This window comes from Drosophila obscura, unplaced genomic scaffold, assembly GCF_018151105.1.
Source record: "Drosophila obscura isolate BZ-5 IFL unplaced genomic scaffold, ASM1815110v1 contig_137, whole genome shotgun sequence".
NCBI lineage: Eukaryota > Metazoa > Arthropoda > Insecta > Diptera > Drosophilidae > Drosophila > Drosophila obscura.
Genome location: NW_024542721.1, coordinates 2,450,785 through 2,478,018, shown reverse-complemented (window position 1 = coordinate 2,478,018; position 27,234 = coordinate 2,450,785). Strand labels below are relative to the sequence as shown.

Below are 27,234 nucleotides of genomic sequence, written 5' to 3'. Positions count from 1 at the left end.
ACGCCAGACCCGACTTGGCATTCTACATCCCATCCAGCCAGACCCTACTTGGCCTCCACTTAGCCTACAGGTAAAAAAAAGAAAAGTAACAAAATAGGCGCGTTGACCAGGAAAACTTGATCAGCGATCAGTGATGGTTGTTTCCAGTAGTGTTGGTAAACGCAAATGATTTAGTGTTTGTGATGCAAGAATTCATGGATCAGATTTTGAGAAATGGATCATGAAAATAGTACTATCCATTGGTTTCGTGTATGATGGATTGTTTTCGGCTTATATCGATAGCTTACATATCGATTAGAATATGAACTTAATCGCAAAGAAAAAGAAATAAAAAACCAAATTGATAAAAAATCATGAAATTGGCTCAAACTTCTTCGCGAAGCCAATATCAAAAGGTTCTGAGCCGATTGTAAATTATGGTATGATCCGTTCACCAGGCTGATGGCTGATCAAGTTGTTCTGGTGAACGCGCCCATTGTTTCCTTTGTTCAGTCGCAGAACTAAGTCTATATATAATAACTAGTAAATACTAAACATTGTCACATACAAATACTCATAATTAGAATTGTTCATATCATTTCATATGTTTCAAATAGGACTACACGAAAATTGCATAAGTCTATAAAAATAGATAGCACAATAGCACTTGTAAGTGAGAACCCTCTATAAGGGATCAAGCAATAAACAGTCTAATTTATTATGGACAAGTACCTACATTACATTAGATACAATAGGTTGAGCCAAAAAATAATTTTAAATGGGAAACCCCTAATTTTGTTATCTTGGGTTTGAGAGTAATATTAAAGTTTTTATTTTTATTTAAAACAATTTTTTAGAGGTTGCTACCGAATATTAAAAAATTGTTTTAAATAAAAATAAAAACTTTAATATTACTCTCAAACCCAAGAAACAAAATTAGGGGTTTCCCATTTAAAATTTTTTTTTGGCTTCTCACTTACAAGTGCTATTGTGCTATCTATTTTTATAGACTTATGCAATTTTTGTGTAGTCCTATTTAAACATATGAAATGATATGAACAATTCTAATTATGAGTATTTGTATGTGACAATGTTTAGTATTTACTAGTTATTATATATAGACTTAGTTCTGCGACTGAACAAAGGAAACAATGGGCGCGTTCACCAGAACAACTTGATCAGCCATCAGCCTGGTGAACGGATCATACCATAATTTACAATCGGCTCAGAACCTTCTGATATTGGCTTCGCGAAGGAAGTATTGAGCCAATTTCATGATTTTTTATCAATTTGGTTTTTTATTTCTTTTTCTTTGCGATTAAGTTCATATTCTAATCGATATGTAAGCTATCGATATAAGCCGAAAACAATCCATCATACACGAGACCAATGGATAGTACTATTTTCATGATCCATTTCTCAAAATCTGATCCATGAATTCTTGCATCACAAACACTAAATCATTTGCGTTTACCAACACTACTGGAAACAACCATCACTGATCGCTGATCAAGTTTTCCTGGTCAACGCGCCTATTTTGTTACTTTTCTTTTTTACCTGAGGTAGTGGAGGCCAAGTAGGGTCTGGCTGGATGGGATGTAGAATGCCAAGTCGGGTCTGGCGTGGATTTGCAACTGATTTTGAATTTCGGCACTGCATAAACGATCAACTCGAACTCCGTATGAGTTGGAGACGTAACTGGCCGTCTACACTGCTGTGGATCGGGAAACGAGCAGCTGTACAGGCTTGCGGCCGTCGATTTTGTTTGTCGTTAAGTCCATATGCTTTAGCGTTTAGTTCGAGTTATTAAACCACTGCCGTACCGACATATTTTCTCCACTGAATTCTGGACTAATTAGGCAAAGTTTTCCACTACCAGTTGATGTTTTCTACAATCATCAGCACTAATTACACAAGGGAACAATGGTTTTGTTGATTAAGAACTGAATGTTGTTTTTAAGGTAATTGGGGATGCTGATCCAAACCTGTACTTGGTTTTTTCCTATCAGATCGAGTTTTCGCGATAAACCTTTATATCCAAAATTAAGGCACTTCCCTTACATATAGTGGGCTAACGTGAAAACTGTTAACCGAATTCAGCTTAAAAATATCCAAAACTCGCCAACAAGACAGTCTTCAAGTCGTGCCTACATTGTTTTTGGATTTTCCCAACAGATGCAGTGATATCGTTGCAGTTTAAAAAAAACCAAAAATTAACGAAAACAAAAAATATTTTCTTGTTTAAAAATTAATAAAAACGAGAAGGAACGTGTGAGTCGCTTCTGGGGACGCGACTCTACTTATACCCGTACTCAGTCAGTATATACATTTTTGAGCTTATAATTTTTTAGAATTGAAAAAAAACATTTTTTTTCTACATCTGTTATCTACATCTGCACCTACAATGTATATTTTACATCTAGCATTTAGATTATAGCTGTACCATTTATATTCTACATCTCCTCCGCTTGGGATTGCTCGCGCACTGAACGCGGCAGAGTGTGCGAGCGAGAAAGAGAATGAGTAACGGTTCTCGGCAGGCGGAGGCGAGGAAACCAACAGAAAATTAATTTCTTCATTCTGGCTATTCTGATTCAGATTCAGCAATCTGGTAGATATGAGCATTCTCTACGATACTGCGTTTTCAGTTTTATCGTATCTTCAAAATTGTGCCTGCCACAGATTTTCGTCTTTTGTGGGGCGGAAGGGGGCGGGGCGAAATTTTGAAATACACTTGTAGCAGTGTGATATCACATGAGTCTGGAAACAAAGTTTGGTTGCTCTAGCTTTTATAGTCTTTGAGATCCAGGCGCTCATCAAGACAGACTCGGCTATTGATGCTGATCAAGAATATATATACTTTATGGGGTCGGAATCATTTCCTTTTCTGCGTTGCACACATCCACTTTTACCACAAATCTAATATACCCCTTAACTCTTTTTTGAGTGCGGGTATAAAAATAGCCACAAAAATCAAAGTTTTGGTCTAACAAAATTTAGTTAAACATATTTTAAATGAGATAAAATTTATTTCATTCCAATCGGTAGTAACTAATCAAAAAATTTTCTTTTATAAGATTTTCTTAAATTAGAATTATTTTGTTTAGAGATTAAATGTATATAGAAAGCTACTTTAATATGATTTTTCATAAAGCTAATAAAAGCCCAATTGCCTCCCCAGCCAATAAACTTGACGAAAAGTTAAATTAAAAAAATCAACCAATACTAAGTCATGTTTCATAGAACTTTGTTGAAGTTTTTTACTAATTTGAGGTCGCTGATTTCAAATCTGGTCTACATTTTTTCCATCAGATCGCGTTTTTAAGGTACAGGTATTAAAAGTACTTTTGAATTTTTTCCAAAAATGTCGGGCGATTTAAAAACTAGTTCTTTATTTTTATACCCGTACTCAAAAAAGAGTTACCCCTTATATTAGATTTGTGGTAAAAGTGGATGTGCAACGCAGAGAAGGAAACGTTTCCGACCCCATAAAGTATATATATTCTTGATCAGCATCAATAGCCCAGTCGATATAGTCATGTCCGTCTGTCCGTCCGTCTTGATGAGCGCCTGGATCTCAGAGACTAAAAAAACTTGAGCAACCAAATTTTGTTACCAGACTCATGTGATATCACACTGCTACAAGTGTATTTTCAAAATTTCGCCCCGCCCCCTTCCGCCCAAACAAAGGACGAAAATCTGTGGCAGGCACAAAATTAAAGATACGATAAAACTAAAAACAGTATCGTAGAGAACGACCATATCTATCAGATTGCCGAATCTTTATCAGATCGGATCATAATTATAGCCAGAATGAAGAAATTAATTTTCAGTTGCTGCCCCTGCCCCCTCCTTCCAACGACCATGCAACTCATTTTCCTTCTTGCTCGCACACTCTGCCGCGTTCAGTGCGCGAGCACCCCCTAGCGGAGGAGATGTAGAATCTAAATGGAACATGTACAATCTACATGTTAGATGTAGAATATACATTGTAGATGTATATGTAGATGTAGCAGATGTAGCAAAAAAATGTAAAATGTAAAAATTTTTTGTGTTTTTATTTTAAAATTCTAAAAAATCATAAGCTCAAAAATGTATATACTGACTGAGTACGGGTATAAGTAGAGTCGCGTCCCCAGAAGCGACTCGCACGTTCCTTCTCGTTTTTTAATGGTTTTTTCAGAGGTAGTGCTCCTATTTTTCAAATAATTTAAGCATCTTATATATAGTTGCATAGAACTTTGCATCTATAAATCCATCCCAGACACTTTGTAGCTGTACCTAACGCTGGAAGATATTGAGCTTTCAAATTACAATTTTATCATTTTTTTTAGGTATTTTTTCCCGAAATTTTGAATTAAGAAACTCAGGAAAAGTAAAAAAAAAAAAATTTTCTTGGCATGCATTTTTAGGTTTAGATAGATGCATTAATTAGGCGTCGTTTAAGGCATTGTTCGTTAAAATCTATGGAGAGATGGTGGAGCTATAATTCGTTAACCAACTGCCGATTGGGAACAAAGCAAACGAAAAGGGGTTGCATTTTTGGTACCTGATATTTGGTGTTATGTTTCTACATGCTTTTAAACGTATGTGATAAGTTTGGTTTTCTACTGCTTGTTACTATTCTTCAAATAATTTAAGTTTTGTGGCTGTCTTTCTTTGTCATTCCCCCTCGGAGAACTACCATCTTGCCGCGATGAGGGGGCTTAGTAAGCGTAAGGAACCCAAGAGCTTTACCGGCGGTAGCGTAATGCTGCCAGAAGGGCCACCTAAGCCGGGCAGGTCTTGGGGGAGCGCCGAAGCTAAAAGTAGTTCACCCTGGCGGTAGGGATAAAACGCATCCGTTATGGGGGAATGTCCAATAACGAAAAACCAGTTAAGGTGCAGGGAGTCGGAGACCCAGTACCGGCGGTGATTGGGGGTGCGAGCGCAGGCCCCCCGGCGTCGATATCCTGTGACTGCAGGAAACCCGAGATGGCAGTGGAGTGCTTGGCTGCCAAATCGTGTAATGCCACAAGCAACAGAAGGATCCGCAGACAGAAAGGGACGATAGAGGATCTGGAACCGGGAACCACAGACGGAAGCTTCGTCTTCGCTGGTCCCTCAGTGTCAGAGGCAGAGTTGGCTACCGCCTTCTCTCGACTCGGATACAACGAGGAGCCGCAGAAGGCGGAGCCACAAGTCACGGCTCCCAATATCCATGTCGACTCGGGTCCACTACCTGTGACGGATGAGAAGACGGAGGCTGAGACCCTACGCAAACGGCTGTCGGGATACAGGGCATCGGCAAAATACCTCCGTGGTATTAGCCAAAGACCCCCCGATACGCTGACGGCGAGGAAAAGGAGCCTCAAGAAGAAGCACGAGCAAAACGTGCGGAGGTACGAGCGGCTTAACGGAGTCGCTCCTACCAACGGAGACAAAGCCCCCCCAAGCGCACACGCGGCGGTGACTGGGGACCCCAAACCGTCGACTTCAGCGTCAGCATCAGCTGGCACGAAGACGAAGGTGGACCAACCCTCAAAGTCATCGTCTGCGAACGCGCGAGGGAGAAAGGGGAAAAAGTTGTCCGGGAAGCAGAGGGGGAAGACCACACCTCTGACGCAGAACACGGCGAGTGCCAAGGCACCACCAACGCCCTCTGTACAGAAGGCACCGGTGGAACCGACTGGTCGAGAGCCAAGGTTCAAGCGACAGAGAACGGACGACTCCACAAAAGCTTCCGAGTCGAAGAAGGCGAAACCAGAGGACATTCTGGCCAGCCTAGGATCGCCGGCCGAGCTGCAGGTAGCCATCATCGACCAAAGTCACCCAGAGGGGAAGATATCGGACGTCAATTGGCTGAAGGCAGAATCGGAGATCCTGACCGCCATGAAGGATGCCATTGTGCGCGCAGATAACCCGTTTGTCTGCGAGTTCAAGGGTATCAAGTGGTATAAGGGAGCCAAAGCAGTGGCCTGTGGCAATGCAGAAACTCTTGAGTTTCTCAAAACCACGGTCCAAGGTTTTGGTGAACTTTGGCCAGGAGCGGCACTCCGCGTGGTCCCGACGGATCAGATTCCCAGGAGAACGATCATGAAGGTATGGATTCCTCCCCCGATTAAGGCGGATGAGGACACACTCGTTCTGATCAAGGCACAGAACCGGATCCTGGAGACATCGGACTGGACCATCACAAGAGCGATAGCGCGAGACAAGGGGAACGGCAAGGAACTCTGGATCAGCATTGGTCAAGAAAGCCTGGCCAAACTCCTTGCAACGGACTGCCGCATATCCTTTGGTATGGGCACCCTGGCGGTAGCAGTACCGCGACACCCCAGGTCCGCTGAATAGCATGAAGGTGGTGAAGATTAATCTGCATCACTCAAGTGTACCATCGGCGGACCTGCTGCGGTTTATGGAGGAGAAGGCGGTGGACGTAGCCCTCATCCAAGAGCCCTGGATCGTAAGTGAAAGGGTTCGGGGACTGAACGGTCGCGGATACCGCCTTCTCACGCCACACCCCGCAGGTAAGCCAAGAACCTGTATCGTGGTAAGGAACGAGCTTAATGTTCTGTTTTCTTCCAGGTACAGCACTCCGGACCTAACGGTGGCACTATGTGAGAGGGAGGACGGGAAAAACCTATACCTAGCCTCTGCATACCTGCCGTACGAAGAGGAAGACCCACCCTCGGAGGATGTCAGGGCCCTGATCCACCAAGCGCGGAGGGAGGGACTTGATATTGTCTTAGGCTGTGACGCGAATGCCCATCACTCCCTCTGGGGAAGTACGGGCACAAATTCTAGAGGAGAGTCGCTGTTCGAGTACATTCTGTCCACAAATCTTGTTGTGTGCAACCGGGGAGACCACCCCACCTTCCGCAACAGGAACCGTGCAGAGGTTATAGATATAACACTGGCCTCGAATAGCGACTCCCTTACCATCGATGACTGGCACGTGTCCAGTGAGTGTTCCTTTTCGGACCACTACAGGATAGTGTACAGCATCAAATGGAACAAGGAGAGGCCCAAGGCCTACCGCAATCCCAAGCGGACAGACTGGAACCGCTTCTCCGCAACCGTACAGAAGGTGCTGCCTAACCCACCGGAAGGGGACATAATTCAAACGGAAGCACTAGAGAAAGCTACGCAGACCGTCACTAATGCTCTACAGATGGCGTTTCTCAAATCCTGCCCGATCAGCCGACCCCCAAAGTCCAATCACAACCCGTGGTGAACACGGGAGTTGAGCGAAGTCAGAAAGGAATCGAGGAAGCTCTTCAATAAAGCAAAAGTGACAAACACACAGGAAAGTTGGGACGAGTATCGCCGCAGCTTCAATACCTACAAAAACACCTGTAGGAGGGCGAAAAAGGGAATCATGGGCAGCCTTCTGCGATGCCATAGATGGTACCACTGAGGCCTCAAGGCTTCGACGCGTGCTGTCGAAGGCACCCACCACACCAGGCCTGCTCCGCAGCCAGGACGGTACCTTCGCAGAGAGCAGCCAAGAATCCCTGGAGCTCCTCATGAGTACTCACTTCCCGGGTTGCTCAGATGTCACCGGTGACGAATCCAACGCCACCAACGACACTGAGGATCATCCAGGAGAGGAAATCGAGGATCTCATACGAAATATAATGGCACCAGACAAGATTATCTGGGCCATTAAATCATTCAGTCCCTACAAGTCACCGGGACCGGATGATATCCGACCAGCCATGCTGCAAGCAACTTGCCTGCACCTACTACCATGGCTGAAGAAAATATTCGAAGGATGCCTCCTAACTGGGTACGTCCCCCATGGGTGGAGGGGAGGTGAGAGTGGTCTTCATCCCCAAGGCCGGGAAGATAAACCACATCTCCCCAAAGGACTACAGACCCATCAGTCTGTCGTCATTTTTGCTTAAAACGATGGAGCGACTAATGGATCTATATATAAGAACCAAGCTAGACAAACAAGTGTTCAGTGGAGCTCAGCACGCCTACCTCAAAGGTAGATCAGTTGAGACCGCACTACACGAAGTTGTTGGGCATATCGAAAAGAGTCTAAGCTATAAGGAATATGCCTTGGCGGCCTTTCTAGATATAGAAGGGGCCTTCAACAACGTCAGGATCGAGTCAATAACGGCCGCATTGGCCAAGATTGGCACACACCCGACGGTAACCGGATGGCTAGACAGCGTTCTCAGGAGCAGAACGATAAGCGCCAATCTAGGCTCCTCCTCGTCAAGAAAGACAGTCACACGAGGTCCTCCGCAAGGGGGAGTTATATCCCCTCTACTGTGGAACCTGGTCCTCAACGACCTCCTTCTTCAGCTGGGGAGGAGCGGATATAAGGTTACGGCCTATGCAGACGATCTAGTAATACTGGTAACGGGTAAATTTCTGCCCACAATCAGTGACCTTCTAGAATCTGCACTGGGCACTACCGCCAGCTGGGCATTCCAGAACGGTTTGGGGGTCAATCCTCAAAAAACAGAACTGGTGCTGTTCTCACGAAGATATAAGATACCGAGTTTCAAACTACCAGCAATCGGTGGAACGACACTCGAGCTATCGAGCGAAGCCAAGTATCTTGGTGTCATCCTTGACTCCAAACTCTCCTGGAAGAGAAACACGGAGGAAAGGAAGAAAAAGGCAATGTCACCTGTAGGAAGACTTTTAGACGAACATGGGGCTTACAGCCGCACATCATCCATTGGATGTATACAGCGGTAATAAGACCAATCCTGACATACGGAGGCATGGTATGGTGGGAAGCGGTTAACACCAAATCCCACCTGGAGAACCTCCGTAAAGTCCAACGGACAGCATGCCTTGGGGTCACCAGATCTCTCAAATCCACCCCACAGGCAGCTCTGGACACCATGTTAGGCCTGGAACCGATAGACCTTCATCTTAAGTGCAAGGCTGAGACAAGTGCCGCTAGGCTAATAGCTGCGCAGTTCTTCAAGCCATCGCCTTATGGCCACGCCACTATACTCCATATGGAATATAGTGGAACGGCCAGGTGGAGTGACTACTGTGTCTCAGAGTTCTCATGGAAAAGAAACTTTAAAGGACACATACCGGATAGGGAGAAATGGAAGAGTAACAATGTCCTAGGGCAGAACGACCTCTCCATTTTCACCGACGGGTCAAAGACGGCCGAAGGGACAGGAGCTGGAATCTTCTCCGAAGAACTAGCAACCAACATATCCCTAAGACTACCAGACTGGTGCAGTGTATTCCAGGCGGAGATATATGCAGTATGGCAAGCGGCAAAGTTGGTATACACCTTGGAGATACCTCCGAGGAACATAGCAATCTGCGTTGACAGTCAAGCTGCCATCAAAGCCCTGGTATCCTGCAAGACCACAAGCAGACTCGTACGTGATACGGTGGACGCACTAAACCAGATCAGCGCGCACTCAATCACACTCACGTGGGTTCCGGGTCACACCGACATAGCGGGCAACGAGAGTGCGGACGAGTGTGCCAGAACTGGATCGGCCAAGCCAATGGCGGACGCAGTCAGCGACATAAGGAGACCACTACGAGACATCATCTCGCAGATGATGGGCCGAGCCAGAACGAGATCGGACAGGAGGTGGAACACCACACCCAACTGTGAGATCTCTCGCTCGCTCTGGCCCCACTACGACCTTAAACGCACCAAGACTCTCCTAAGCTTCAGGAAGAGTCGGGTGCGAACACTGACGGGAGTTATAACGGGGCACTGTGTCATCGGCCGCATGGCCACAAGGTACAGACTGCCCCACCATGACTTCTGCCGCAGCTGCAGGGACGAGGAGGAAATAGAGAGCATCCAGCACCTTCTCTGCAACTGTCCTGCACTCATGGGGAGGCGTCACCGAATACTCGGTGGCGCCTTCTACGAAGATCTGGACAGCCTGGCAAACATGCCTCTAGAGAAACTGGTGCTCTTTATAGAGGCCTCGGGATGGTTCGCGAAACCTCCCTAGGCACCGGACAATATCCCGTGACGAGTGTGGGCATCACAATGGGCAGACTTGCCTCCGAGTGACCTCGACTTCAGTCGAGCAGCACTATAAACCTAACCTAACCTTCTTTGTCATTCGAATCACATTCCGTTATGAGAGTCCACACATTGTCACCCAACATATTCTCATTCCAAACACCTTGATACCGTCGTTCCATAGATTTAAATTGTTGATGAAATCTCTCTCCATGTTCATCACTAACGTCCCCTAGGTTTGTCGGAAAACAGTCTAAGTGGGAGTGCAGGAAATGAATTCTTAGTGCCATGTTGGCTCCAGTTTTTTCATAATTCTCAATTAGGTCTTGAACGATATTAACGTAATCATCACTAATGTTGTTACCAAGAAAATTTGTTGTAACCAGTCGGAATGAGTTTCAGGCTGCTTTTTATTCGTAGATAAAATATTTTCAAATCCATCATCTTTTAGTAGTTTTCGAATTTGGGGGCCATCAAATACACCTTCTTTAACTATTTCAAGCGACAGACGTTTAAAAACAGTTTTTAAGTAACTCATCGATTCACCTTCCTTATACAGTTCTTTAACAAAAATTTTCATAAGTCCCAGCTTAACCCTCTAAGCCTACTTTCCAGAATAATGAAAGAAACGAATTCAAATAATTTTTTATAAAGTGAATTGCGGCTCTTGAACTTAAATATGTACTCATAAAAAGTGCAAAAGCTTTCGTTTACCTGTAAGGTGAGAAAAAGTGAATAAGTGTCTCAAGACACTCTTGGGGCTCCGAGTGTACAAAAATGTCATTTCCAAGTTATGAAGTTGAGTTTTATTTATTTTTATGATACTCTGAAAAACAATTTTTTTTTTATGTGCAACACAAATGCAATTTACATTTTGTGCAAATGCACTGCGTTTGAGAAATTTTACAGTATTTGCACCATTTTCTTCCATTATCTCGATCCAACCAATCCGGAAAATGGTCAAACAGCAAGTACCATATTGATTGGTTCGCTTTTGCACCTAGTTTGAGGTTTAGCTGCGAAGGTCTCTGAGAGAGTGGAGACTGCATTGTCCACTCTGTCTGAGAGGATGGTGACTGTGTTGTCCGCCCTGATAGAGAGGATGGAGACTGGGTTGTCCGTCCTTGTGAAGATCGATTGATTGGACGACCTGAAAAGTTTTTGGTTTGAAATGTCACCAGACCTTCAGCAATCGATTCGCGAAATTCCGGGAGTTCAAGCAATTTGCCCATGTTCTCTCTTTCCTTTTCTATACGCCTATATAAAACATAAGCGTTTGTTGCTGCCATATTAATCAAGTGGTAAAAAAGGGGCAAGCATCCCGAGTTTTAGCTCTGATATGATAGCGGCCCATAAGTCCATCCATTAGGTCTACGCCACCCATGTGAGCGTTATATTTGCGAATAATTTGTGGGCAATCAACTTCGATGTTTCGCTTAGATTTCCTGTCGTAACGAGAAGTCTTTGCTATTCCTTCATGCAAATTAGCCCTTTCAAATGGCTGAACACCCACATAAGTCGACAACAAGCGAACTGCCTTGTTGTCTTTCCACAGCACATTACTTATTTCGACTCCATATGAGGAGCCTACGTACTCGGTCGAAAAACCCCTTGGTTTGTTTTTATATCCGTACTCAAAAAAGAGTTAAGTGGTATATTAGATTTGTGGTAAAAGTGGATGTGTGCAACGCAGAGAAGGAAACGTTTCCGACCCCATAAAGTGTATATATTCTTGATCAGCATCAATAGCCGAGTCGATATAGCCATGCCCGTCTGTCCGTCTTGATGAGCGCCTAGGCCCTAAGAGCTAGGGCAACCAAATTTGGCTCATGTGATATCACACTGCTACAAGTATATTTCAAAATTTGTCCCCGCCCTCTTCCGCCCCCACAAAGGACGAAAATCTGTGGCGGGCACAATTTTAAAGATACGATAAAAGCAAAAACGCAGTATCGTTGAGAATGCCTATATCTACCAGATTGCCGAATCTGAACTAGATCGGATCATAATTATAGCCAGAATGAAGAAATTAATTTTCTGTTGGTTCCCTCTTCTTTTCCAGCGCTGCTGACGCTACTGATTCTCTCCCCCAACCCCCCCTCCTTCGCCCCCCCGGAAACTCTGCCGCGTTCAGTAAGGTTCAGTAAGGTTTGTCGGAAAACAGTCTAAGTGGGAGTCGGCCGTGCCCAGTTTTTTCATAATTCTCAATTAGGTCTTGAACGATATTAACGTAATCATCACTAATGTTGTTACCAAGAAAATTTGTTGTAACCAGTCGGAATGAGTTTCAGGCTGCTTTTTATTCGTAGATAAAATATTTTCAAATCCATCATCTTTTAGTAGTTTTCGAATTTGGGGGCCATCAAATACACCTTCTTTAACTATTCCAAGCGACAGACGTGGAAAAACAGTTTTTTAGTAACTCATCGATTCACCTTCCTTATACAGTTCTTTAACAAAAATTTTCATAAGTCCCAGCTTAACCCTCTAAGCCTACTTTCCAGAATAATGAAAGAAACGAATTAAAATAATTTTTTCTAAAGTGAATTGCGAGAAGTGAAGGTGAGAAAAAGTGAATAAGTGTCTCAAGACACTCTTGGGGCTCCGAGTGTACAAAAATGTCATTTCCAAGTTACGAAGTTGAGTTTTATTTATTTTTATGATACTCTGAAAAACAATTTTTTTTTTATGTGCAACACAAATGCAGTTTACATTTTGTGCAAATGCACTGCGTTTGAGAAATTTTACAGTATTTGCACCATTTTCTTCCATTATCTCGATCCAACCAATCCGGAAAATGGTCAAACCGCAAGTCCCATATTGATTGGTTCGCTTTTGCACCTAGTTTGAGGTTTAGCTGCGAAGGTCTCTGAGAGAGTGGAGACTGCATTGTCCACTCTGTCTGAGAGGATGGTGACTGTGTTGTCCGCCCTGATAGAGAGGATGGAGACTGGGTTGTCCGTCCTTGTGAAGATCGATTGATTGGACGACCTGAAAAGTTTTTGGTTTGAAATGTCACCAGACCTTCAGCAATCGATTCGCGAAATTCCGGAAGTTCAAGCAATTTGCCCATGTTCTCTCTTTCCTTTTCTATACGCCTATATAAAACATAAGCGTTTGTTGCTGCCATATCAATCAAGTGGTAAAAAAGGGGCAAGCATTCCGAGTTTTAGCTCTGATATGATAGCGGCCCATAAGTCCATCCATTAGGTCTACGCCACCCATGTGAGCGTTATATTTGCGAATAATTTGTGGGCAATCAACTTCGATGTTTCGCTTAGATTTCCTGTCGTAACGAGAAGTCTTTGCTATTCCTTCATGCAAATTAGCCCTTTCAAATGGCTGAACACCTACATAAGTCGACAACAAGCGAACTGCCTTGTTGTCTTTCCACAGCACATTACTTATTTCGACTCCATATGAGGAGCCTACGTACTCGGTCGAAAAACCCCTTGGTTTGTTTTTATATCCGTACTCAAAAAAGAGTTAAGTGGTATATTAGATTTGTGGTAAAAGTGGATGTGTGCAACGCAGAGAAGGAAACGTTTCCGACCCCATAAAGTATATATATTCTTGATCAGCATCAATAGCCGAGTCGATATAGCCATGTCCGTCTGTCCGTCCGTCCGTCTGTCCGTCTTGATGAGCGCCTAGATCTGAGAGACTATAAGAGCTAGAGAAACCAAATTTGGTTTCCAGCCTCATGTGATATCACACTGCTACAAGTATATTTCAAAATTTCGCCGCGCCCCCTTCCGCCCCCACAAAGGACGAAAATCTGTGGCAGGCACATTTTTAAAGATACGATAAAAGCAAAAACGCAGTATCGTTGAGAATGCCTATATCTACCAGATTGCCGAATCTGAACTAGATCGGATCATAATTATAGCCAGAATGAAGAAATTAATTTTCTGTTGGTTCCCTCTTCTTTTCCAGCGCTGCTGACGCTACTGATTCTCTTTCTCGCTCGCAAACTCTGCCGCGTTCAGTAAGCGAGCAACCCCTAGCGGAGATGATGTAGAATCTAAATGGTACATGTACAATCTACATGTTAGATGTAGAATATACATTGTAGATGTGGATTTAGATAGCAGATGTAGAAAAAAAATGTAAAATGTAAAATTTTTTTTTTAATTCTAAAAAATCATATGCTCTTAAATGTATATACTGACTGGTATACGGGTATAAGTAGAGTCGCGTCCCTAGAAGCGACTCGCACGTTCCTTCTCGTTGATAGTACTATCGTTTGGAAGCTTGCAGTTAGGGATACGATTTACACGTTCAAAAGCTATAAATACCTTTCGCACGCAGATAGACCATCAAAGGCAGCGACGTATAAAAGTTATCAAAGTAAATAATGTGGTGCTTGAAAGTTTGTACGGTTTTTGTTAAACGTTCAACAATGTTGGCCGAAGCACCAAGATCTGGGTGACCAGGCAAGATCACGTTATCACCTGCGCCGCTGTATATCTCAAAGCAGTATGCATAGCCAAAAGAATCGCACAAAACAAATAGCTTTATATCCCACTTGTGTGGCTTATTGGGCATATATTGCCTCAAGTGGTGCTTCATTTTGGTGCTGCACATTTGCTCGTCAACACAAAGGCGGGCTTGCTTTGGAACGGAGTCAAACCTTTGGTTAAGACAGTCGACAAGTTTTCGCGTGCGGAACAGTGGATCGTATCCTGGCTCACCCTTTTTGATCCGCTCGTTCGCATCTCGCAGTGATGGCGAAGATGGCGAAGACATGTTTGCTGAATCGTCCATAATTGGTAATGGCGATCGAGGCCTTTTGGCGGTTTTCCGTGATGGCCCAGGTTCCTGTACTACATTTTGCACATTTTCAACATTACTGTCTATAAATGATACAGTCTCAGCGTCCTCTAGTGCATTGGTCAGAGCTTCTTCCAAATTCAAGTCTTCGTCACTTGATATGTCTGACACTTCCTCATCCGACGGGACTGACTCAAACAAGTCTAGCAACTGTTCATCAGTCAAGTCGGACAACTTGTAACGAATCCGTTTTGCCATATTTTCTAATATTTAACCTTTCTATTAAGAAAAATCATACAATAAACAAAAACCAACACAAAAATTGAACGTAGCTGTGAAACAGCTGCTAACAAAAAAATATAGCTTGGAGCCCCAAAAGAGCCTCCCGACACTTATCACTATTTCTCAGCTACAACACACATATTTATTATACTTGAGTGCCTGTTACTTGATTTTAAAAGCTAATAAACATACCTTTCACGAAAAAAAAAATAATGAGCTCGATTTGTTTTATATATATACTTTTATCACCACAAGAAAACATAAAATTCATCAGCTCAAAATTTACGCGAGAAATAACACATGTTCTGTGCACATGAACAAAAAAATCATAGCTTCAATTATTTGAGAGCTTTCAAAGCTTCTGCACGTAATTTCGTGTTTTTGTTAACAGAAAAACAATATTCAAATGACGTAAAAGCTCTTAGTTTTTTAGATAATGTCAATAATATGATAAGTGTCTCAAGACACCCTTACGTGTTAGAGGGTTAATGTGTAATGGTGGTAAAATAACGTCTATAAACTTCACGAGATCTTCATTTAGTATATTGTAATTTTCCAATGTATTTTCCTCCCGTTTTGGCCAGAGTTTTCTTGAGTAATGCTCAGTTCTTGCTCTCCTATCCCATAGGCACAGAAAACAGAAGTATTTTGTGTAACCACCTTGCAATCCCGTTAACATGGCTACGACTTTTTAGTTACACGAGACATTCCACTGGTCTTCCCTTTTTTTGATACTTTCAAACAATTTAGTCATTGTTTGATATGTTTCTTTAATCTTAACAGAATGGGCGATGGGAACAGACGGCTTTTGGTTTCCATTCTGTAACAAACCAGCATTTAAGCTTTCCTTGATGCTGATCATGATGCTGGGGTTGGAAACGTTTCCTTCTTTGCGTTGCACATATCCACTTTTACCACATCCCTTAACTCTTTTTGAGTACGGGTATAAAAATACGGAAAGTCTAAATGCACAAAACACAATAAAAGCTTGGCAGAATATGTTCCAAATCAACGATGCACTCCCTTAACATACAGAAATAATATACAACATGAGACTGCTCTTAACACAGGTGAAAAAAGCCTTAACAAGCTTTGTCTAGACAGCTCCCATTTTCTTACAGATGCAAATAACAATAATATGAACATAGCTTACTTCTTACTTCTAATAATAATAAGCATCTACTAGAAAATTTGATGACATTATATAACATAACACCTGAAATTTGGATTAAAAATAATGCCATGTGTAGTTTATTAAATTTCAACTTAATCTGTAGAAAGCGGGAGGATGGTTACGGAGGAGTTGGAATTTATATAATGAAAAATATACAATTTACAATTTTTAAATGCAATACTAGTCTTGAACTCACAGGTCTCTCCCAAAACATACATACATATGTATGCACTGTGCCCCAAACATCGACATAAAAAGTTTCGAATCAGGATGTAAGAATTCATTTACATAAAGCAGCTTCGTTAAATGGTCTGACTTTTATAGGAGCCGACCTTGTAGTGGGCAGTTTAGACCCTGAAAATCATACTGAACAGTTTAAGGGATATTGTCTTTACATTCTTGTAGAAGTAATATAAGAGAGCTGGACAGAGAGAGGCGATGGTAAGAGCTTCTGTAGAAAAAGCTTAAGCCGAGTGAATCGTTAGAAGTTAGGAACTCATATGTATATAAGCTTGGACTAGAATCGTATGATTACCCCGTTATTGGCAGATGCTTTAGGTAAGCTTTTATTATGATCATACGATTGCTCCGTTAGTTGGGGAAGTCAAAGTTTTAAAAGTAAAACAAAAGCTTATGCTAGAAACTAAAATTCTCGGTAGGTCATTGCCAGAGCAAAGCTGTTACCGATTAGAAGTGCCTCCACATAATATGATAAAAGTGAATCTGTAAAAAGTTACATAAGCAGACACGTGAATATATCAAACCGAAGACACATAATAAACCTAGTGGCTCGAATTGATCAGTGGTGTTAAATAACATAGATCCCAAATCCCATACTAGTGAAATCCTTCTAAAAAGTGTCCAAACTAGTGCTGGTAACCAGGTCTGTCAGTCCAACAACAACATGTGCGCCGTCAAAGCTTTTGAGTAGCCGTATGTGCTTCTCAAACTGCGGAACAGAACATAAACATGCTGACCGTGCATTATTAAAGCAGAGAGCCAAAACCATGAAGTCTTAATAATTTATTTACATTTTTTTTAGATAATCATATTTTTTTGTTCCTTATTATAAATTTTAGTTTCACATTTGTTTTTGCCTCCGCAAGCCAAAAACAAACCAAAATAAAACTGTATACCTTTGTATATTCGATTGTTAATAGTTTTAAGTTCTTTCCTAATGGAAAAAAGTGACTTCATAAAGGGCCCATATCCAGCAAAATGCTAGTTCCACCTACATGGTGGCTCGAAAGTAAAGACACATATATTCATATTATTTTTCCTTTCCTCAGAATAAGTGAGTAACAAGTGTAACAATAATTGTGTCACCAAACTTTGATTTTCTTGGATCTTCCATTAATTACCATTCTTACTGGATTTTCGCATTTTGGTATTATTATAAGGTCTCTTTCTATAGTTTATGAATTTTTTTATATTCACATTATTATAATTCAATATTATACCTACATACATTTAGATACAAATATACCTAATTTTGTAATATTTACATATCTTTCTTGCTACCCCACTATAGATAAGAACATGAAGTCTATTTTTTTTATATTAAATGATTATCCATAGATATTAATGAATTACTTAATCTGTTGTGTTTGTCCTGAGTAGAGCATGAAGAAGTCCGATGAAAACGAAAAGGGTTATACTGTCCGTAAGGTGGTATGATATATGTAGGTAGGGTGGGTAGAGGGAGGGTTTGACCCCCCTCAAAGTCCTGATTTCCCCGAGTGTTAAGGGATATAGCCTGACTATTTGTCGGTAGTCGATTAATCAGTATAACTAAATTTCCTTCGGTTATAAGTTTGTTCGAGGTTCCTTCTGAACTTTAATGTGTACCTTAAATATCTTTGCAATTGTGTTCGTATGGCACATAGGAGAGTAGGAAAGATCCCACGACATACCAGCGAGCTAGTTAGAGCATAGCTAGAGGTACACGTCCCAAATCCTGCTATACCATTGGTGTATGACCATCTAAATGATAGTTACCAGCAACATCGGTACTTACTATCTTACACCTCTTAAAACTGCACACTACAACCTTAATGCCAAATCGTCCATATGGGGAAAAATCATACAGAATGTTAGAAGTAATTATTTGGAGAGAGCTTTATTGATTTCAGGTTTTACTTGCATAAATAATGGCTCTCCAACTTTTTCACCCAATCCTAATTATTCTTCAGCACTGGACATTACACTGGTAAATAGATCCAATAATAACATAAGCTGGTTTGCTAAACACTCCAAAATTTCAAACAGCAACCATTTCTCTATAGTTAGTGATATTTCAAACTACTCTATCAAACCTAGCAAATAAAATTGTACACAAAAGAGAAATCGACGATTTCTCTAAGATAAAAATAAGCACATTAGAAAACCTAAACAATTCAACCAAAAACATAACCTAAACGAGAAGGAACGTGTGAGTCGCTTCTGGGGACGCGACTCTACTTATACCCGTACTCAGTCAGTATACACAGTTTAGAGCAACTAAAAATTAATTTCTTCATTCTGGCTATAATTATGATCCGATATAATTCAGATTCGGCAATCTGGTAGTTATGCTCATTTTCTACGATACTGCGTTTTCAGTTTTATCGTATCGTCAAAAATGTGCCTTCCACAGATTTTCGTTCTTTGTGGGGGCGGGCCGAAATTTTGAAATACACTTGTAGCATTGTGATATCACATGAGTCTGGAAACTAAATTTGGTTGCCCCTTATAGTCTCTGAGATCTTGCCGACAAACAAGACGGACAGACAGACATAACTCTATCGACTCGGCTATTGATGCTGATCAAGAATATATATACTTTAGGGGGTCGGTAACGTTTCCTTCTCTGCGTTACACACATCCACTTTTACCACAAATCACTATATCCCTAAGAAATACTGCGACGAGGCAAGTGAAAGACTTTTTAGATTAAGAAATGCTAAAAGACAAAAATATTACAAAACTAAACTCTTTACGGACGCATTTGAATATATTAACAATACTCTAAACAATTACATATATAAGATTAGAAAAGACAACATGAACACACTTTCTGATGCAATTTCAAATCCATCATCTCCAAAGGAAATGTGTCAAAAAATTAAAAGTCTTATAAAATGCTACTCTCTCTTGCTCTCTTCGTTTATAGTTAATTATTTGGAGAAAAGGGTTTTAAAATGCGGCAAATAGGAAAAAACTGTTCACAAGGGTGTGTGTCGAGGAAGCCGCCTTAGCCCAATACTTTTTAATATCTATTCATCAGATTTTCATTCTATAAATGATGAAAATTGTATTATTTTTCAGTATGTAGATGCATTTTTTTATACCCGTACTCAAAAAAGAGTTAAAAGGTATATTGTATTTGTGGTAAAAGTGGATGTGTGCAACGCAGAGGTAATGGTATAGACAATATATTTTATAAAATGCTACTCTCTCTTCCATTTGACCAACAAAAAAATCTTCTCTCATTATTAAACAAAATTTTCTTCAGTGGAATTATTTCGGATATTTAGCGAATAATAAAGTTGATTCCTGTACCAAATAAAAATTTAGACGTCTTCATAGTCTCAAACAACAGACTTATCTAATTATATTATATTTAAAAGCTTGGAGGGTATGATAAAGATTCGTATGGAATCTTTTATAAATATCCACAATCTACCGCCCAATATATCTTATGCCTTTAGAAAAAAACACTGCATATTGCATAAATGATGTAATAAATAATGTAGCCAATCTCAAAGCTTTCAGGTTGTTGCAGCGGTTTTGGATATAAGCAAGGCATTTGACGCAGTCAACATACCTCTGATGTGTCGGAAGCTTTGGATTTGGAGATGGACATAGACTATATTAGGTTTATAGTTAGTTTTTTGGAGAAAAGGGTTTTAAAATGCGGAAAACAGGAAAAAACTGTTCACAAGGGTGCGTGTCCAGGTAGCTGCCTTAGTCCAATACTTTTTAATATCTATACATCGGATTTTCATTCTATAAATGATGAAAATTTTATTCTTTTTCAGTATGTAGATGACTTTTTTTTATACTGTATTTATATTTATATATATACTATATATATATTGTGGTAGGATAACCCCTATCAGCCCCTTGGAATACTAACCCACTGCCAATACGGCGGCCCTATCGTATGTAAATAGCCCCTAGATAAAAGGTCACACTGAAGAAAATTCGGTCTCCTTTAGAAAAGTATGTAGAACGACGCGACGGCAATCGAAAAGAGACATTAAAAAAGAAAAGACGTGTTGGTCGGAGTTAAGGAAAAGAAAAAGTGCATACCCTTTTTTTACTTCCACAATCTCAAAAGTGGGCCTTACTCACAGTGTGCGGCATCGAACTAAACCAATTCCCGTCAGCGCAAATAAAGAGATGGCTGGCTGGACTCGGGCTACCAACTCAAGTCTCCAAAGCCGAACTGATCGCACTCGTAAGCGCAATCTCACCAAACGCACGCGGCGATCCACCAGAAGGTTCGATCGACCGAATGGAACAGCAGGAGGCAGCAGGCGAAGCACCAACCTTGGCATCGTCGGTCGAGGAAGAGGCAGCACCAACAACTCGAGCCATGCAGGAGAAAAACGCTCCAAGCTAGGGACAGTCGAGCATTGTGGAAGCCGAGTATGACGCTCTGATAATATTGCGCGCAGAGATTTTTTTTTTACGCGATTTTATTTATCTAATCTTCCCTATTAGAGACTTACGACAAGTATACAAATCTTAGCTTAATATATTTATTTAATTAATTACACTTAATTACTTAGAGTACGTCCCTAGCTAAGTATTATTGCTGGGTGGGGAGGTCTCTTCGCCGGAGTTGTGTATGGCTAGTGTGCCAAGTTAAAGACTGCGCAAGTCTATTAGGATGGGCTTGAAGCTTGGCCTAGTACTTTGCTTTCACTTTGGCAATTTCATCTTTAATTAATTCTACATTTAAGTCTTTATGGATATTTTCTTTCCGTATGTACCATGGTGCCCCAGTGATAGTTCTTAGTATCTTCGATTGAGCTGGATTATTTCTAATCCTGGATTATTTCTAAATAACTAACGCAATTAATTTCCCCATAGCTCGGAGCCGTATGTCCAGATGGGTTTGAGAACTGCATTGTACAAAAGTACTTTGTACTCCAGTTTTAGTGGTGAACGGGTGTTTATTAGCCAATGTAGATTACTAGCTTTAAATTTAAGTAGATTTCTCTTCGCTTCGATGTGTTTTCGCCAAGTAAGCCTTCTATCCAGATGAACACCAAGGTATGTTACTTCGGTGGTTTGTGGAATGTTGATATTGTTCATACATAATGGAGGGCAAGTTTGTCTGTTTAACGTGAAGGTGACATGCTTGCACTTTTGCTCATTTACATGTATCCGCCAGTCTGCTAGCCATTTTTCTAAGGCCACCAGATGAGATGATAAGTGATCCGTGGCCCTTCTTGGGCACTTGGAGCGACTTAATATGGCAGTATCATCAGCAAATGTCGAAGCTGTTGTTAGGCTGTTTGTCGGTAGATCTGCTGTGAATATGATATACAGTGTCGGTCCAAGCACACTGCCTTGCACCAGCTTCAATTGGATGATATTCAGAGAGGAAATCTTTGCATCTAACTGCGAAACTTCTTTGCTGTAGGTATGACGCCAATATTCCATGGATGTTCTGTGGAAGTAATATTTTGATTTTGTGGATTAAGCCATCTAACCAAACGCGGTCGAAAGCCTGGGCGACATCCAGTAAAAAAAAGGTCTTTCAAATCCATTTCGTATCTCAGAGGTTATACGGTTTACTTGTTCAATGGTTCTGTTTTTTTCGTTGCTTGATACGATTCTGGAGCAGCTTTTCAAATATCTTTGATAGGCAACGCAGTAGGCTGATAGGTCTATATGATGATGGCTTGGGCTTGTCTTTTCCGGCTTTATGGATCATTGTGATGACTGATTTCCTCCATTCTTGAGGATAATAGCCCCATTTCATCATGCTGTTGAATATCACAGTGAGGAAATACACTGCACAGCTCGGAAATTCTATGAAATCGTGGCCCGGAGCTTTCTTTTGCTTTGAGATTTGGTCTTTAATGACCCTTGTGACTTTTCCTGATTGGAATATGATAGGCGGAGTAGCTTCGGGATTGTTGGTTGGTGGGAGCACAAAGCTATTTGTTGCTGGGTGTGGTTTGAAGACGTTTTCTAGATGGACGGCAAATGGATTTGCCTTCTCTTTGTTGCTGCGAGCCCACTCTCCTGTTTGTGTACGCAAAGGTGATTCACTTTCGATTGGTGGGCATACGCCCGATTTTGCTTTCCACAGTGGGAATCGTTTGCTAGTTGGGGAGAGTTGCTCCATATAGGATATTTGAGCTCGGTTTTTTTCATCTTCTAGGGCTTTGCGTAGTAGGTGGTTGGCTATTTTTAGCCGCTCTCTCGAGGCAGGTGATCTGTGTGCTTGCCACTCTCGGCGAAGCCTTCTTTTATCGCGTAGCAGCACTTCAATGTGCCTAGAAATACGTTTGCTGTTGGAAAGTTTATTAGATGCTAATATTGGTGTTGAGTGTTTTGCCGCCAGTGACATTGAGGATACCAATGCTTCGAATGTCCTACCAATGTCCTCTTTACAGTTAATGTTTGGGCAGCTATCAATATGAGAGCTTATGTACTTCCTGTATTTGAGCCAATCTGTTTTGCTAGAAGTTAGAAAGTGTGGGCGTTCCGAAAGCTGTGGATGGTCGTAAAGGTGAAGTAGAATGGGCGAGTGATCCGATGATAGATCTGTTAATTGATCTACATTAATCTGAGCTTGCAGCACCCTTCGTGTAACTGCAAAATCAATCAAGTCGGATTGCTTGTTTGGATCTGTGGGCCAATATGTGGGCTTGTGCGGAGAGATAAAGTCTAGCTTGTTTCGTGGCGTTATTATATAGTTGTCTTCCTTTCGGGTTGGTAAGTCTAGATCCCCAATGGGTGTGCTTGGCATTGTAGTCACCAGCTGCTATAAATCGATCACCTAGTAGGTCGAGGAATGTTACAAATTCTGTTTCGGAAATGCAGAAGCGTGGTGGGCAGTATACTTCGACTAGGTTTAGGTAGCCGCTCTGAATTTCAATATGAATTGCTTTTGCTTGTAGATAAGGTGTAGCAAATGAAGGTAATGGATAATGCCTAATGCGATTCTTGATCAGAATGCCAGTACCTCCATGTGCCTTACCATCGGGATGATTTGTCGCATAGAAAATATAGATATAGAGATTTTGGTTGCGCATAAGCTCCTGCATCGTTTGTTGTATTGCTACCATTGTGTGTGATATAGTTACCAGCATTAACTCAATTCCACTAGGATTGGGATTGGGATGGGATGGATTAGCAGGGGTATGTTGGGCAGAGATTTCTGGGATTTGATTTGATGCCTGATGCTGACTTATTCCAGCTGTGGTGGGTTGAAGTGTCGGCTTAGAGACTGAGGCGTACGACCCGTTGTTGTAACTTAACGCCTGAGCAAAAGAAATACCTGGAGTCGTAGTTAATGGTATATATGGTAAGTTTTGTCGGACGACCGGGTTTCGAGCTGCAGCTATTTGTTGGTTTAGGCGATTTTTCAATTCTTTATAGACAGGACAACCTCTATAGTTGGCAGTATGATTTCCCCCACAGTTGCTACATTTTTTGGCAGATGGGTCCTCCTTATTTACGGGGCAGGCCTCAGTGAGATGAACATCACCACAAGTAACGCAGACTGCCCGTAGAGTGCAATAGGTTTTTGTGTGACCATATTCCTGGCAATTTGTGCATTGGACCGGTCCATTTCGTTTGTGTGGTTCCTCAACGGTGATCCTACGGTGCAGTACACATTGAAGCTTGTATATGGGGTGAACTTATATATTACTTATATGCATACTTTCAGGTGTCAGTTCTACTTTGAACATTGACTGGGGAATTTTATTTCTATTTATTATGTATATGGCCATTTTGACTTCGAAGCCCTTATCGTTAAGTCCATCTATTATCTCATTGTACTCTCTCCTCGTTCACTTGCAGTGATGCAGTTTTTGTTGGTACTGCTGCCTTTGGCGAGCGTATAGAGAAGTACGCGTCGTTTTTTGCATGCGAGAGCCGACGCTAGTCTTGTTGCTGTTGCTCATTTTGGCTTTGGTGACAGTGTTTGTGCTCTTTACCGAGCTGGTGCTCTTAAACGTTGACATTTGTTCTTTTCTATTATTTCTATTAATCTTTATTACACGATTGGATGGTATTCATGGGCAGCACAATCACTAGTATCCATGCCTACCCCGAGTGCTTTTTCGCGAATTAATTTACGACTTATCGCGATTAATGGATTTTCACGGCGGAGCGATACAAAAATACGTCTGAAGTCGTTGACGGTTGACGGTTTGACGCGCAGAGATTGAAGCAGGAAAAAACATGCTGCGGCAAATCCATGACGAAATAAACAAGATCGTTCACGTCGGCCAATCCAATGACGTCATCAACGAAGACAACGACGCAGTTAACAGCGACAACGATAACAGTGCTACAGTTAACAGCGCCACAGTCAATAGCACCGCTTGCGTTAACAGCACCAATGTTAATAGCACCCCTGACGTCAGTGATGGAAAAGACGACAACTCAGACGGTGTTGCAAAACGTCAAGACACAAATGTTAGACGTTAGCAAAGGAAGTGGCTATGGAATAAGATGGGACACAGTGTGCCAAAAACTGGGTCATACAGATGGAGAAAATTGCCCATATATACAATCTGGACAAAATTACCAAACGAATGCTGCTGATTGCCAAGCTCAAAGGAAACGCTCAGCGCTGGCTCCATGCAGATTCCTCGCGCATCTTGGAATCAGCTGATTACCTGTGCGAGCCATTGATCGTGGCATTCGGGACAACCATCACCAAAGGAGAACTCAGAGACAGGTTCCATAAGCGCCAATGGCTGTATGGAGAAAATTTTTCCACATACTTCGAGGAGAAAATGATATTGGCTAGGAACATCAACATAGACACAGAAGAATTGAAAGAGAAGATAATCGAGGGAATTCCAGCTTCGGGCTTGCGAGATCAGGCTCGCATTCAGTGATTCTCCGATCCGAAGCAAATTTTGCATGCTTTCTCGGAGATTCGCCTTCCGAAGCGTATGCAGCATGCCACATCATCACGGGGCCTGGAAAAGTTTTCGGCGACCAAAGAACTACGTTGCGCCAACTGCAACTCGCGAGGTCATTTCGCCAAGGACTGCCTTAAACCAAAAAGGGAGCCTGGATCCTGCTACGCCTGTGGAGCATTTGGACATCTGGTCGGACAATGCCCAGAGAGAAAGAGCGTAACATACAACAACTATGTAAGATACTGTAGGATTTTCTTTTGCAACAATGTCGTAACACCATTAATTTCAGCGTGCCTCATAGACTCTGGCAGCCCCATATCGTTCATCAAGAAAAGTTTAATTACTAGAGAAATTAGTTTGGAAACAGTTTTGGAATCATATTTTGGGCTAAATAAAAGCCAATTGAAAACATTTGGAAAAATTGTATGTTATGTTTTGAAAGGTAGAATATAATTTTACTTTTATTTGAACGTAGTATCGAACGAATCTATGAGTCATGGTGTGGTTCTTGGCAGAAATTTTATGAATGCATGCGAGTTAAACTTGGACTTAAGTACTTTAAATATGGTTACATTAGACGCTGTAAATTCGAAAGCCAGTGATAATTTGAGGACAAATTCAAAAATTAAAACGGTTGGAAAACGTACTAGTATAATAAGTAGTGCAAAGATTAGAGAAAATTTCGATAAAATAGTTAGAGATGAGGTGATTAAAATAGATAATATAAATGAAATTGTTAGTGATACCGTTCGTGAAGAAGTTAATGGAATTGCTAGTGATACTGTTAGTGAAGAAGTTAATGAAATTGTTATTAACACTGATAGGAAGGAAGTAAGTGAAATTGTTAGTGATACTATTAGTAAAGAGGCAAACGAAATTGTTAATGAAACCATGAGTTGTTCTGTACCAGAGTTTATATATATTTATATGTATAAAAATATATAGGGCCTCGATATCAGCAGATGACGGAAACTAAATTTTAAGGACGGCGTACAGAAAGGTTTGGTCGGGTGCACTCTTGCTAGGCTCGGATCTAGCTCGCCGGCTTGTCGGGGTTCTTCCTCACCAAACTGTACTTTTGTACTCCACTACATTTAATAAGTACACTTGTAGGGAAACTATATGTGGCTATTGTGGCTATTGTGGCTATGTCGCTGCATTGTCCCCTGTTCAACCTTTTTAATCAGATTCACCACATTTTATAAGATCCTGGCATGGATAATCGACAGACCATTACAGAGGTTTAAAGATTCATTTCATCTTTATAAAGCTTCATATTTTAATACAAAAGATATTTTCAGTTCGGGTAACCATAATGTTACAAACAAGAAGGAATAAATTAATATTAATACATAAAATAGGATACTAATTTATTAACTGCTAGGTATTATTCAATTAAATTCATTAAATCATTGTAAAGAAAGGGAAACTATTGGTATAGATCTATATATAGTAACATATCCATAATACCCTACACCAACATACGCATTAAGTATATGTACGTTAAGCACTTGACATATTCATAACCACACCCACACCTATACACGTTGTGCATATGCCCAGCACTCACCCCTACACCCATGTATTCGCATCTATATGAAATAAGATAAACATAAAAGAAGATACCCCAACACCTGAATAAACAACGCATGATTCGTCCATACCGAAATCAACAGGAAGGCCCATGCAACCCAAAACTCGGGAATGCAATAGAACGTCGCTGACCAATACGTTATCAGCTCGTTCCCACACTCCACACTATGACTAATTCAGAATCAGTCCCACACTCCAATAGAAGGGAGAACTCTTGTTAATAAGTGAGTTCTCAAGATGAAAGCTGACACCAATCACCAGCTGCGGCTGCCTGTTTCATCCAAGCCGTCGCATCTCCCAAGCCTCCCCACACATAGGCCAACGCATCGCTTATCAGCCGCTCTCACCAAAGCAACGCCTCTCGC

General features: G+C 41.4%; 2 protein-coding genes across 2 annotated transcripts in view; one reads left to right on the top strand and one right to left on the bottom strand.

Moving 5' to 3' along the window:
• The window catches only part of LOC111076210 (ionotropic receptor 75a), a 108,745-nt gene that overhangs the window by 6,878 nt on the left and 74,633 nt on the right, over positions 1-27,234 (bottom strand). The gene's annotated exons all lie outside the window — the stretch shown is intronic.
• Positions 24,430-25,896, top strand: LOC111076211 (cellular nucleic acid-binding protein homolog). The gene is made up of 2 exons (XM_041595921.1): positions 24,430-25,510; positions 25,566-25,896. Exons 1-2 carry the CDS (start codon positions 25,307-25,309, stop codon positions 25,575-25,577), a joined length of 216 nt encoding a protein of 71 aa, XP_041451855.1. The 5' UTR covers positions 24,430-25,306; the 3' UTR covers positions 25,578-25,896.